Genomic DNA, 15,603 nt, shown 5'->3' with positions numbered 1-15,603 from the left:
AAGGGATCCCCTCACAGCAGCTGTTCCTTATAAGTGCCCTTTCATTCAAAATGACATCTTTGAGCCAAAAAGTGGTGATTTATGCTATTCTCCATATGTTCTGTTACACTATCATTTACAGTCTGATCTATGTATTTTAACTGCTGATTATGTATCTGCAAGCTGGTAGTTTATAGAAAAATGGTTAAAAAAAAAGACAGACAACTTCAACACGGCTTAATTTTTAAGCGTTAGTTGTTACTGGAAGAAAACCTCACCACGGCAGAAGCAAAACTAATCACCAACTTTAATTAGAAATCTTTACCGTGCCTGACCTACCTGAATAGGCTGCTTCTGTTTGTGATGTTATAATTCATAAACTTGCACCCTCCCACTTATGATATGTCAAGACAGAACAAAACGAGTGCTTTTCTAAGTGGATGGGTTTGCGTGTGTAGCGTGTGTAGAGGGATTGGAGTAATTACTCAAGGAAGTGAGGAGCTGGCTGCTCATTTTGTGCTGGTTGCTTTTCATCATATAATGATACCTACTGCACCTTTAAAGTTGTGGTGGTGCTGTTTGAATTATTGAGCAACAAGTAAGCGTAGGCAGCAGGGGTTGATTCCAACTATTTCTCACACAGGAAGAGGATTCTTGCGAAGGAGAACTCATCTAGTCCATTAATTTGCTTTCACTCTATGAGATCCTACTAATTTATTCTTAGAGATGCCACTTAGCTGTGTTTATTAAAACTCTTGACAGTTAAAAGGCATCTTATTAAAAGCAAAAAACCTGAAAAGTTTGTTCAAGGCTGATTCACGTGGGAAATTCAGACAAATTATGATCCAGTCTTAACTCGGGAAAAAAAAAAAAAAACATTCAGACGATAGCTAAAGGTTTAAAATCCACGGCTTAGGTTTATGTAGCTACATCACACAAATAGTGTCTATTTTTGGCAGGATTCAGGCCTTACAACAATTATGGCGTAAAACAGAAAAGCTAAGATTAGCTGACTGATCACCTGGGCGCGGCTAGCCAGGCTGCACTCTGCTGAACAGACATATTGCTGCAGAATTTTTCGTGCGATAACTTTAATTTCAAAACAGCACAAACTTGTCAGCATTAATAGGCAAAGTTTCCCAGCCCATATCTCTCCGAGTAGCTGTCTACAGCAACTTTGCTCCAAGCTCCACCCACTCTGGAACTTTCTCTGGTATTTTAAGCGGGACTTTAAGCTTTAAGAGATGTATGATGAAAAATGTTAATGTTTTTGAATCTGGATCTTTGTAGTACCATTGTATACCTTGAGACCAGTAACTGGCCAGCCTGTCGTCAGTTGCTTTAAACAGTTGCTGCTTGCTAATTTGTGACATGTGGTTTTAAAGTAGCACTACCTTTGTACGGGTGATTAAGCTTCCACACTGTGACCGTGGAAGTATTTCCTCACAGCTGAAGATGCATTTCTTAGAAACAAGAGAAAATGGTTGTAGCCCTTTTTTTCAGCCAGCTGACCAGCAGTGGGCAGCAATGGGCTGAACATTATGTGCTTTTCAAACCATAGAGTTGTAGAACCTCAATATTGGTAACCTTCCAACACCTATTTGGAGAAATATTTAATCAAAGGAAGAGCAAACAAGAATACACAAGTGTCTCTATTGGCTTTGAACTGGTTGTCTTCCAGTTAAATGTGACTCATGTTAGGAATAATGATGAAACCACTTTAAAAGATGATTTGCATTTAGTCTATTAAAAATTTAATGTTTTGCTGTGATTATTTAATTTTTTTAACATATTATTATCAGTCCTATAAGTAAAACTGGGCCAATATTAACACCCACTTTTAATTTCCATCTTGTTGCTCTTTATTTTTCAGGAGTCGAGGGAGTTGGCCGTGTGATGTAGTGTACCTGTGTGTTTGGGCTTTAGATGCTGATAGTGATTTGTGAGGGGTTTAACTGAAGGAGGGAAGCAATGTTAGTGGTCTGGTTGATTTCTGACTGTGTCAAAAGGGTAGGGAAATATATGTAATATACTGCATAATACCTCAAATTATCATATTTGGCCATTGCAGCAATATTAATATCTGCCCAGTTTTTCTGATCAGTGCATTCCTGATCAAAATGCATTTTGAAGAAGCTGAATTTGGTTGATATTCAAAACTGAGTTCAGTTTAAAGCCTGATGAATTGTCTTTCATGTGGACTGGATCAACAACACGAAGGTTTCGGTGCTGTAGCAAAGACATTATGAGTTCAAACCGTCTGAAACAAAGATGTTTATCCACTGCAAACATCAAGTTGCTGTATTTATTATCAGCAAAAGTTTGTGCGGACTTGTTTTGAATACTGTGGACCAATGCAAACAGCTCATTAATCGTTGTTATTTGAAATTCAAGGAGTGAAATTGGATGATTAAATAAAACACAGTCATCCAACATGACTTTCAAGATTCTGGCTCCAAACATTTTCTGGTAAATAAATAAAACTCCTCTGGCCTTTTTTGATCTAAATCACAAAGTGAAGTAGATTTTTTTTTTACTTAGCTTCTTCCTGTTGACTTCATTGGCTTTTATGGGGTGATTCATCTCTTTTCAGGGTCATGGTTTAGGTGTTGAGCACAGGAAAGGTTACAAAGAGACAAAGAAAAAGACTGCAAAGCTAATATTTTTTGCTTTGATCCCTGAACACAAGATAGGTTAGCATCCTTTTTCAAAACCTAGAATTGTCCATTAGACTTAAAGGACAAATTTCCAGGAATTCGTGGAAAATATAAAGAAACAAACTAGAGAAAGACGAATGATGTGGTCTGATGATATAAGAAACAGAAAATGCAACTCCTGAAAGATAGCTAAACCCTGCTTTTTAAAAGGATATATGGTAATATATGGTAACAACATTACCATAAACATATTTAAGAAATTTTGTCAGTTTGTTAAACTTGTCTACTTGATTTAGAAGGCTCAAATGGGCAGAAATCCTAGCTAATACCAAATATTGATAACTAAATATTCAATGTTGTTCCTAAAAGTTGGAATTCAATTAGCGGTCTTAATTAGTCCACAGCTGAACAGTTTCAGTAAGATGCTGATAGTAATTTTGGGGGATCTCCGGACGGTAGGTAAAGCCAGGATAGCAATGCCAAGAATGTACAGGGTTGTCATTTTGTAAAACCAGATTTGGCTGGGTGCTGTTAAAATGATCTTTTCGAACAGGTGTGGTCTTACAGTAACTAGTCTGTGGCATCTGGGGAACATTTCCACATGCAAACAGAATATATCTGGCTGCCTTGCTATGCAGTTTGTCTTTTGACAACGTGCAGCGAGGTGACATAACACCGCTGTAATCAGGGATACTTTGTCTGGGGGAAAAAAAGAGAAAAAACAAAGGCATGCCTCAGATTCCTTTCCTAAGCTCCTGGAAATGAAACAGAAATGTTAACTCGATAATAAGGGTAAGGCATTGTTAATATATCAAATAACTTTGTTTTTGAACCGCTATGTGGGCTGAGATCTCCAACTGTTACCCAAGGCATGAGCTGTTGACACGCCAGATAGGCTTCTATTCTCAAATTGGGTTTTTATAGTCCATGTCTGCAGCTGCCCCTGTGCTTCAAAAAGAGAGAAACAGGCTGTTGTTGAGGCCACGGTTTATCATCACTCCTGCACATTTTGTCAACTGAGGGTATGGCACAGGGTATGGACTACCTGTTTTCATTAAAAGTTGATGATCACTAATATTAATTATATTAACAGGGGTTAACTGCAAAAAAAACATTATATTTAAGACTATTTGACGTTAGGTTCTGTGGTGTTATTATCAGTAAAGGTTCCCTTACCTGGTGTAGGAAGATATCTGGTTCATGACATTTAGACCTACGTAAGATGTATTTTTCAATTATGGCAGGATCGCAAGATAATAAATAGTATGACAGCAGCCTTCATGCTATCTTGTGGACCTGTTAATGTTTCACGTCAGCTAATGGAATCATTTTCAGTTTGAGTTGAGTTAAATTGCTAAAATCAGCCAAAAATTAAGAATTATCTTAGGTGCTCCACCATTTATTTATTTAATATAAGCATCTGTTCCCTTCCCTACAAACTCAGTGCAAAATTACATCTTTTCAGTACAGTGAAGTTTTACTAATAACTGCACAGAGCTTCACTATAAAACAAATCACAACTTAGTCTTTTATTTTGTTTGATATACACACAAGTGGACTAATCTTTCCATGTTTTAATGCTATCGATGAGTATCAAAGGGCTGAATAGATTAAGCAGACACTCCTGCACATATGGCTAACTGGGGTGATGAAAAGTAGAGCCCTGTGTTTCTGTTACTGCTCTAGCCAAGGACAAATCTTTGTTAATTCTCTTGGCAAGGACAGACTTGTGTCCAGACCTTTTTTTTTTTTTTTTCCTGCTCTGTATAGTCGGTGCAACTTCATTCCGATATCTCTCTGACTATGACTGACAAGGCTTTCCTCAGGCAGTGAGCGAGGGTTTAGTCTGGCACAGTTAAGTGCATGTAGAAATCATAAGCAGAAGTTCAGTTTCTCACACTGAGGACTGTTGGCTCGTGCAATCATGTCTAAGTTTTGCTCTGCATGTTTTACTTAGAAGCAGAAGAGAATTATTTTTGAATTACATTGACATGAAAGTTTGTGACACAATCTGAAAGTGCTCATCAAATGCCTGATATACTGTTACACAGGCTTTGCAGCACAACTGACACAGTGCTGGTAAATTCCTTTAGTAAGAGTAATGTGAAAATTAGGAGGGTCAGTAGGGGAGACCACAGTACACTGAGCACTGTTTAACATCAACTCCTGTGTAGAGCATTAAATTGTTAAAAAGCAAAAAATGCTTATGGTTCAGTATTAGACTTTGCTTCTGGCTACCAATAAAATTGAAACCCAAATGGCAATGTGTCATACATGTTCCGTCCATATAATGTTATGACTGTCAGCAGATCTGTAATTACACTTTGCTGAATAAATGGGAGTTTTAAATTTCCAAACTCTTGGGACTTGAAAATCTTGAAGCAATTCCTGGAGCAATTGCACCAACAATATCTATCTTGAGACCTAGAGCTCATTAAAGTTTCAAAGCGCTACGTTAAAAAAAGTACACCTTGCCTTTTCCGTGCCTTGCTAGATTATTTGTCTTTCTTTTCCCAGTGTTGCAAATATCATCAGTCACATTTTCCAGCAGCCTGCTGTTCATAGATGAAAGGCCCTTGTCTTATTGAAATCAGGATAATTTTAGCAACAAAGTGGCCGCTATAGAACTAAAAATGGCTATGTTTCCATTGATCTCTGAGCTATTTTGAATTTTAGCTGTGCTATTTGGTTTCCAAACTGAAAGTAGGGCCATTTTTAAACAGAGGATGTCTGATACTGATGAAAATATGACCAGTCTTTGGATATCATCAAGTTGCGTCGCATTAAATGTTTGATTTATGTATATATATATATCCCTTTTCAAATTCTGCTGGGGGATTTGTTTTAGCAGACCAATTTATTTGCATTAACACGAACGACTGAGCTGCTTGTTTCCTTGTACTGAATGCTTTAGTCATGAATATCAGTGCTAAATTTGAGATATGAGACATACTTATAAATGTATATCCTGCTTTGCAAACGTTTTTTTTTCTCTGGAACATTTCCATATTTTATTTTGGTACAACCACACCTCCGTTTTGTAATTAACTTTAATTTAAATTTTTTAAGACGATACAAATTAGTACATAGTTGTGAAGGGGAAGGAAAACAATACATAGTTTTTACAAATAAAAAGTGTATCCTGCAATGTTTTCAGCCCAGTTCTTAGTCTGATGCTAAAAGGAGCAATTTGTAAGTTATTTACAGTAAAATCAACCTAAATCATTCTCATTTGTCACCCGGGATGGAAGTAACATTTCCTTTAAGCAATCGGTCGTCTCCAACAACAATAGTTTTTCTCCTTTCAAACCTAGAGGTACGGTCTGGAACTGCTTCGGTTCAGAATGTAGCCTGTGTTTACTTCCTGGCTCCTGAGCCAATCATGTAAGAGTTCCCTGGGTTCCCCGAACAGAGCTTAGCATTTTGTATTTTATTTTGACAAAAGAGCAGCAGCCTGCTAACATCGAAGCCAGACAGAGAAGTGGACCAGAAACAGAACAGAATACATCATAAACCTATCTTATGAAAGTAAAAAATCAGCAGCAGCAACTCGAAACTGCAGGCTGTGTGTATGTGTTGTTCCGAATTTAACCACTAGGTGTTACTTAAATAACACCTAGTGTTATTTAAGTAAAATTTAGTGCAATTACGTCCAGAAATCGCAAGAAGAAAGATATTGTTGAAACAAAAGCTTGACAACTCTTTTTATTAGACTTCCGAATGCGAACCCCTAAACCCTTTATCACCGTCAACATACCACATCAAGCTGGTCAGAGTTAGATTTAGATGGACTAAGCAAATGCAAGAAAGCAAAGTACAGACATAACCCAAAAGAATTGCATCTGTAATTCCAGTGGAAGGTAGTTCTACAAAAGTATCAATTTTTCTTTTATCCCGCAATTATGCATCACTTTGTGTAGGTCTATGTGGAAGAAGGTGCTCCGGTCAGATAAGATCAAAAACTGAAATATTTGGTTAGCATGTTAAAAAACGTGCATGACAGAAAACTTTGTATATCACTGTGAACACGGCATGCTCACAATGAAACATGGTGGTGACGGCATGATGCTGTGGTGATACTTTAACAGGGACAAAGATCCAGCAATGCGACAATCTTTTGCAAACAGCCGAAGCCTAAGCCTGAAACGGTTCAGATCAAAGCATATCCAGGAGATAGGATGTCCTCGTTAAAGTCCAGACATAAATTCAATTACAATTATGTGGCAGGCCTTAAAAACTGAGGCTCGCAGGTGACCTCCTTTTTCAGATTTGAGCTATTTGACCAAAAATGAGCAAAAAAATGAATCCACTGTATGTGCAAAGCTGGTAAAGACATACCCCAAATGAACCTATTGAACTGCAGCTGTAATTTCAGCAAAAGGTGTGTCTGCAAGGTCTTTACTCAAGGGGGGCTAAATTCCAATGTAATCCACACTTTTCAGATACCGAACCATGGAAAAATTTTCAAAACCGTATATTGTTTTCTTCTACTCCACAATTGCGTTGGTCTGTCACATCAAGTACATTGATATTTGTGGTTATATCATTACAAAAGGGGAAAAAGTTTAAGGGTGGTTGATCACTTTTGCACCATAGCTCGGCATAGTGAGAGTTCCCAACGTTCGCATTTGCAAAGGTCACACAGGTATCTGACCTCTTTCAGAACTGTTGATTCCTTCAAATTCAGCAGAGGATTACCATAATGGCTGTTTTTGTCACAGCCCACTTATGTGTTTTAAGTCTTCACTGACAGAAGAAAAAAAAGTGTCTGAATTCCTCTGTTAATGCTAACGGAACATTACCTCAACTCCATCACCACTGTCAGCCTAAATCCGCCAAAATGTCGCACAAACTGCAACATCATTGGATTTTTCTTTGCTCCGTGCAGACATGTCTTCTTTTAATAGGTCAGTGAAGTAGGACAGTCTCCCCAAAAAAAAAAAAAAAAAAAAGAGGACAGGAGGGGGTTATTTTGGTGCAATGCTATTTCCGTGCCCAGTTAGAGCCATTACCTGCGTGAACTTCATTTTGCTTGTCATGTTTTGTCCATCTTCATTCAAGTGACGTCCTCTTGAGGCAACTGCACCAAGCAGCTGTAATTTGTAGGACAGCTCGGAGCAGACTGTGCATGAAATCGTGAATGTTACTCATGGTTTATGGAGGCGACAGAGGATGTGTGTGTGTGTGTCTTAGAAATCCCCTCGCTGACCCTTGCTCACCCCTTTTCTTGCTCCACCTAAACATGCGTGCAGCTGTCTGCTGGCATGTTGCTGTGCGCTGAAAGCGTGTTCTTTGTTTGATTAGATGATTTATAGAAGTGATTCCGTATTTCAAATGCGGCTATTATAGAAAGAAAGCACAGAATAAGTGTTATGATTGAACCTGTTTTCTTTTCCCTCTCACATACAAAACAAGCCAATTTTATGGTATCATCACTTTTTTTTTTATTTCCAGATTGACTTTAATTGTGCGTGATTGTTGCGGTTGTACATTTTCCTCCTCAGCTGGTGAATGTTTGCTAAATACTGCCTCAGGTGTTTTTGTAGCAGCAAAGCCAGAGTGAATATGAGCATGTTTATTAGTCCAAGGCGAAGTTGATGATGTCTCCAGTGACCACATCTGGAGGTCACCTGAGAGAGCTGTTGGCTCACTCCATTAAGAGGGGTTACTGGCTCAGCTCCCGTTTCTCCTCTCTCTCTACCCCCCCCCTGCTTAACGCACCAAGATGCATAGGCCAAAAACATGTTTTCTTTTGTTATTGTGCGTTAATACTGAGTTTGTTTTTCCTCTTTATTCCAACACAGCTGCTCCAAAGATAAAACCCATCAAGAATCCGATAATCGTGGTCGAGGGAAGCAAGCTCATAGTGAAGTGTGAGGCCACAGGAGACCCTGTCCTTAACTACACATGGTTCAAAGATGGCAACGAGCTTAAACGAAACAAAAAGGTCAAACTCAAACGGTGAGTACAGAGAACTTTTGTCCTGTAACCCAGACTCAATCAGATTTAAAGAAATAGGCACTAAGAATGCTTTTTTTTGTTTATCTTAGTTGGGTTTTTCTTCTCGCTCTATACCGCATAAATATTGGATTTATGGTGATATGTCTTGCTGACTTTGTGAGTTCTTTTCATATAAGGCTAAGATTAATAAAATAATTTTAGGGTGTTGTTCTCAACAAGAAAAAAAAATATTTAAAAATTACATCAGTAAACCCAAGATGCATTTTGAACCCTCCTGCATATCCTCTTTGTTCTACCAGCTACTTTATGTTCATCCCTAAATAGCATTTTTACACTTAAAATGATAATTCAGGTTTTTGAATGTAAGGTTTTGTTGAATGGTCACACGCCATGATATTTTACTAGCCATACATGCCTTAATTCTGTATGCACATTAGTTGGCCATTTACCAATACCCTCAATCTAGGTAGCCATTAGTCTTAAACTAATGATCTGAAGCTACCCTTGATAACTGTCATTATGTTTACATTTACTCATAAGCTGGTGATTATCTATGAAGCAAACATAGGAAAATGGAAAAAAAGCCGCCAATGATCTTTCTGTGTGAGCCATGTACTGATAGTGAATCTTGTAACTCATTTACTGTCAGTCACCATGTGATAGAGAACAAATCCAGTGTAATATTAAATAAAATAGCCCATATTCTGTAATATTTTGCTTTTTATACTGATTTAATTTCATAGCAGACAGTCTAACCTGAAACATTTCATATCTTTTCGTTCTCCACACTTGTTTCGTGCATCAATAGTGGCTCACAGCCGCCCACCTCAATTTCCAATGCTAATCACTTTCTGCTTCTTTGTAAATAACCGTCAAATGCAAATGTGACGACAGTTTAATGGTTCATAAAATATCATCTCCATAAACGACCGCAACATTTTTTGACATTGAATGTTATTTTAAACTCTTGAATTTGACTTTAGCCTTAGTTTCTCCTTTGCTACTCATTAGCATTAATCTTGGACTAGATATTCGCTTCAAACTGTGAACTCAGCCCGTCTTCGATTAGTCATTAGATTCAGAAAACTAGAATCCTTGTTCTTTAACACCAACTAATGTGGATTTATGCAACAAGAAGGATACCAAGTCAGTTTTCCACCACAGGCAGGATAATTATTCTTAAGCTTTTAGCAGAACCTTAGTTCAAAAATCCGAAACTACCTCTTTAAGAAAACATTTTACAGCGAGTTAAAATACAAAGGGTTAAAGCTTAGTCCGTAGTTTAGATAGCCTTTAGCAAAATGTATCATGACGTAAATTAGTTTTAAGGCTGTGCAATGTTGCTGTAGTCAGCATCCTTTTAGAAGTAGGCTTACATAACTAAGAAAAGCAGCTCAAAGCAGTTAGCATAAATATGAAGAAAGACATCTTTTCCCATCCATCCATGCTTAAATCCTGTAATTTCTCCACATTGACAAAGTGGTTGACAGTGAGCCAAAGTTAAACAGACTCACTTTTGAGGAGAAAATAACCCAAAATAAGAGCTTACATAGACAATATAAGAGCAAAGCCTTTATTGAGAGTAGAAATGTGAATAGGTTAAGCTGCGAATAAATATGCCATGCAACTTAGATGCCTTGATCTATTCATCAAAAGTCAGAGATGAGTTTGTGCCACAATGCTACTTGGCCTGTTGTGTGCATCTGTGTTTCTCTCTGTGTTTCCACTCGTAGCGTTTCCATGCTTTGTTTTTTTTTTTTTCCTTCCCCTGCCCTGATTCCCCTGACTCAGCTGTGTGAGTGTTGTCACCTGCAGGAAAGGCTCCAGAGTCCACATCAACAGAGCAACACTGGAGGATTCTGGGAATTACACATGTGTGGTGGAGAACACGCTGGGGAAGGACAACTCCACTCGCACTGTTAACATCCAAAGCAGTGAGTACCGACTCCCGAGCAACGGGCGGAGCGGCGCAGATGCGCTGGCCTTGTTGTTGTCTTTGCAACTGTTCTCTTGCCAATTGAGAGATCTGACGGAGAACTCACAAATAGGCATGCAGGGATACTAACATGCATGGAGAACAACTGTCCACACATGTGGTTTTGGCCTATTATTCCCTGGAAGGGAGCATTATACTTGGCAATGACAAACAGCCCAAATGTAGCGTAAAGTTTCTCATTCATCATAGGTTGTTGGAAATGAGAACGTCTTAAAGACTGTTTCACGCAACAAAAGTAACTTAGTAAAATGAAAAGTTTTAAAAAGTCTCCTGTAAGGGTGGTGTAGAACCAATGGGTGGCTATTGGGGTCTCTGTTTTTTTTTTATGTATGTGTGTGCGTGAATGTGTGTGTTCTTGTACTTGCAGCTGAACGAGAACATTTTTAGCTAATTTTACTAGTAAAGACAGGACTTTGATATAGGGGTTAGGTTAAGCACCAAGGTGTCAATTAGGTTTAGGTTAGGGTTAGGTATATACTGTTAAAGATTAGGTTAGGTAAGGTTTAGGGTCAGGGTTAGGCCATAGAAAGGCTTGAAAATTAATGAAAGTCTATGGGAGTCAAGGCACGGTGCTCACTTTGTATTTTAAACAAGGATGTGTGTGTTTGTGCATATGTGTGTGTGTGTGTGTGTGTGTGTGTGTGTGTGTGTGTGTGTGTGTGTGTGTGTGTGTGTGTGTGTGTTTGTGTGTGTGTGTATTATGGTTTTCCTCAAAGCTCTGTAGCAGTTAAAAGAGTTTTGATAACAGCTGCTGCCATTTGGTGAGGTGGTGAGTTTGCATTTGCTCCAAGAAGAGTGGGGAAAGTGACGGCTGCCATTGCTAGTTTATGTGCATAGGTCCAAAATAAAATAAAATGTTGAAGACATCCCACCTACATGCCTTCTTCTGCTTCTTTTCAAGAACAAACATGCTGTAGATTGGACACCGAGTGTTTGTAAAAGATACTCTATTGAACTTTTTGATCAACTTAGTCAGTTTACAACTACAGACTTTTCTGTATTTTAATGAGATTTTATGTGACAGGCAAAACCAAAGCAGTGTATAATCATTATGAATTGAAAACAAAATAAGAAGATTTTCAATATTTGTCACAAATCAAAATCTACGAGGCTTGGCAAACATTTTGGTTCAAACTTGTTTACTCTGGTACCACTAAGTAAATACCATGCAACAAAGTTTATTGCAGCGTAAATACACCATGTCTGTGCAGGCCTATGTAGTTTGTTAGAGAACATTAGCGAAAAGATAGCATCTCGAGGACCAAGCAGCACAGCAAACAGGTCAGGGTGAACATTCTGCAAAAGTTAAAAGGAAAGTTAGGTTTCTAACCATATCTTTGAAGCTTTGAAAAGTTCACAGAAAACTGGTTAATCTATCATCAGAAGAAGTGTATGGCTGACCACCTGAACCAGTATTTGAAGAAAGGAAATCAGGAATTAGAGAAGCAGGCAGGTAGCTTGTAGTTATAGTGGAGGAGCTGCAGAGATCCGCAGCTCAGGTGGGGAAGTCTGTCAACAGGGCAAATTTCAGTCAAACATCCCAAACATTTGAGCTTTGTAGTTCAGTGAAAAGCAGACAGCTGCTTTTAAAGAAAATAAAAAAATAAAAAACTCTTTTGCAATTTACCTCAAATCACGGGGAAGGGACAGCAAGCATCTGGAAGAATGTACTCTGTTCAGAGGAGGGCAAATGAAAACGTTTTGGTCCACATGCAAAATGCTATGTTTACTGGGATATTAGCCCCACTTTAAAAATTGCGGTGATGGTATGCTTTTCTTTAACTGTGACACCAAAGATGGTCAGGATTTATTTGTGTTGGTCTATCACATGAAATCCCAATAAAACATGTCGAAGCCCTTAATTGTAACATGAGAAAATGTGGAAAAAATCAAGGGTAGTACATTTCCTTGGAAGGCTCTGTGAGCTGGGCTCTTAGTAGTTTTTAATGTTGTGTGACTTTGAAAAAGTTATGACCTCGACAGCAAGGTGATTTTTGTAGATATCCCACAAAGCCAGAGATGTAGCTGCTGGAAAAAAAGTTAAAAAGCTGGCTTTGGAAAGAGGGTTCTTGAGTTTCACTTAGTGTCCTTATTTTCCCTTTAAGGCAAAAAATACTTCATCCCCCCTTCTTTCTTTACATTTATCAAGGCCACCTTTTTAGAGCCATTGTTTACTGTTAGGAGTCTTAAGCTTGAGCAGCATTATTAGAGTAGCAGCTCTTTTCAGACGGAGAAAGGACCCATTGTGTTTGGGAACGCAGAGAAAGCTTGATATCCAGCAAGCAATTTTTTTGCAGAAAAGAAGCCATCCATCATGTGTTTTTAAATCGGCCGCAGATTGCCTCTTTTATTTCTCTGACATCTAAAAGGCTACAGATGAGTTTTATGAGCGGATCGTGAGACTCCTACTTCTTGCTCACAATGCGACACTCCACTTTGTCCAAACACTGTCATATTGCTCTTTGCTAACAACAATGTAATATTTATGCATGTTCTCAAGACATGCTGCGCTAACATTTATTAAACGTTAATGTCACACAGGTAAGTCAGTGCACAACGAGTACGTTTAACGGCAATTAAAATAAAATAGGTTGAATCCTGCCCTGAACCCTCAGAGGGTGGAGAATCCCTGGTGGTAGCACCTGTTTGTCTTCATATTCAGGGGAAGCTCGTGAGCATGCAACCGGTGGCCAGTGAAACTGTATATGATGATCTTAGCAGGCTAAAATCCTGGTTATGCAGAAAAATCAAAGAACATCTGATATTACAAAGCAGTGAGCATATAGGGTGATTCCCACAGTAGCCATAATGGATAAAACATGACTGAGCAATGATATGGAACAGTGTTCTCACTTGCAGCACAAATTATTTAAAACAAGTCAAACAGGATATTCTTTCACGTAGTGCAAAGTATGATAAACAAGAGCTGGTGGCTGGTAAAGCAGACGGTAAAGCAAAGAATTTATATATATATATATATATATATCATGCTTTTTCCTTCTTTCTCATTCGTATCTGTGCTTGTCTTTGTGTAAAAGCGTCCCTGTGCTTCACGTCTGTCATCACTGACATTTTCTTAAGTCAATCCTGGATATCCCAACAATGGCGTTACTGTACTTCCTTTAATGCACCGATGATCACTTGTTGTACTATGCTTCCCAGTATTTCCACACTAGTGTGGATGTGTCGATTCACCGTAGGACGGACACGTCCCATTGTGTTGCAGCGGCACGCCCACTTCTGTACATGCTTCAGGGGAGAAGGCAAGACAGGGCAAATCAGGGGTGACATGTCAATAGGGAGGTTTGAGAACTTCGCTGAGGAGACAGACACCAATTATCCATAACATTATAACTACCCACCAAATATTGAGACAGGTTAAATGTTTGGCTTTTATACACCACTGACTCATGAGAGAAGGACTCCATTAAACCTCTGAAGTGCTGCAGTCCAGCTCCCCTTTACTCCAATACCCCTAATGCATTCAGAAGTCCCCTTGTTAATAGACAAGGTCCACCTCTGTGTAATTTAATCTCAGTACATTAGTGAACAAACAGTATCAAGAAGACAAAAGAACACAGCAGATAGGTTGGAGATAAGGTTCTGGAGAACTTTAAAGCATAGGTAGGCGATACAACAATGTCCCAAGTTTTGAACATACTGACAGAGACGCAGGAAAAAACATTAATGAAATTCAATTCAATTCAATTCAATTTACTAGCAAATAAACTAGGTAAGAGGCAAAAAAGAACATGTTAATTGTACGCTAAACAAAGTCTAGCCATTATGGAAGAGCGACAAGAAGAAATCCATTGTTGAAAGAAAGCTATAAGAAGTCTCATTTAGAGTTTTCCACAAAAAATGTGGGGGGGGGGGGACACAGCAAAACATGTGGAAGAAGGTAGTGGCAGCATCATGCTGGGGGATGCTTTCCTTCAGCAGGAACATGCAAGCTGGTCAAGGTTGATGAGAACATGGATAGAGCTAATAAAAGCACAACCAAGGAAATAAATCCTTGGTTAAGAGTGAAGTGCATTCATGTGCATGTGTATGAATGGCCGAGTCGAGGTCCAGGCTTAAATCCGATGGAGAATCTGTGCAGAGACATGCAGTTGATACCAACAGGTGCTCTCCAATAAATCTAACTGAGATTGAGCTATGATGAATGGACAGAAAAGTCTCTCTCTTGATTTATGAACCTGGTAGAGACATACCTGTAAGACACGCAGCTGTATCTGCCGCCAAACAAGGCTTTACGAACGGCAGGATTTACTCGGGGGGTTGAATGCTGAAGCACACCACTTCCACATTTTGATTTGTGAAAAATAACTGGAAAAGCATGAATCACGTAAACGACGTGCTCCTTTGTGCTTGTCTGTCACATAAAATCTCACCAAAAATACACTGACGTTTATGGCTGTAATGCGACCTGTATGAACACTTTTTTTGTTTTTTTTCCGAAGCGTTGTATCGTGAACTTTTTCAGTACTTTTATTTGCATCAGCTTTACCACAACATGGGCAAATGTAGGCTTTGTTCGGCCTGTTGCCAGCTTTCATTTCTTAAATTTTTTTTTTTTTAAATCTTTTCTTGCGATGGCTTTAGGTAAAGCCCTGGCCTCTGCAGGCCGGAAACTTCCCGCAACAGCTGCAGATGTGGAGATGCAATGACTCAGCTCTTTAGGCATCAAATTTTGGCTGCTGTCATAGCCCCCCCCCCCCCCCCCCCCCCCCCCCCCGTAATACTTAGCCATTTTCTTCTGCTTCCAGCATGTCGGCTTCATGGACAGCATGTCCACATTGTGCCTAAACCTGTCTGGTGCTACTGTAAGAAAAAAATTAATCAGTTTATAATGGCGTGGCCAAATATCGTATTTCTTTAAAGACACATTTTCGTGTGATTACATAATGCTTAGAGCGATCGTCATTTAGGGAAAACAAATACATTGTAATGTGATCAACAAATGGCTTGTTGGTAGCGAAAGCTTGTTTTCATGAAAATGACAGATAA

General features: G+C 38.9%; 1 protein-coding gene across 7 annotated transcripts in view; it reads left to right on the top strand.

Moving 5' to 3' along the window:
- The window catches only part of nrg2a (neuregulin 2a), a 120,472-nt gene that overhangs the window by 62,015 nt on the left and 42,854 nt on the right, over nt 1–15,603 (top strand). For all 7 annotated transcript variants that reach the window (XM_036143138.1, XM_021312150.2, XM_021312152.2 and 4 more), the window contains exons 2-3: nt 8,441–8,597; nt 10,413–10,531. In XM_036143138.1, coding sequence (XP_035999031.1) covers nt 8,441–8,597; nt 10,413–10,531 — 276 coding nt within the window. The remainder of the gene's footprint in view (nt 1–8,440; nt 8,598–10,412; nt 10,532–15,603) is intronic.

This window comes from Fundulus heteroclitus, chromosome 11, assembly GCF_011125445.2.
Source record: "Fundulus heteroclitus isolate FHET01 chromosome 11, MU-UCD_Fhet_4.1, whole genome shotgun sequence".
In the NCBI taxonomy this organism is placed as follows: domain Eukaryota; kingdom Metazoa; phylum Chordata; class Actinopteri; order Cyprinodontiformes; family Fundulidae; genus Fundulus; species Fundulus heteroclitus.
Note: the sequence above shows the minus strand (reverse complement) of the source record. Positions and strands in the feature narration are given on the sequence as shown.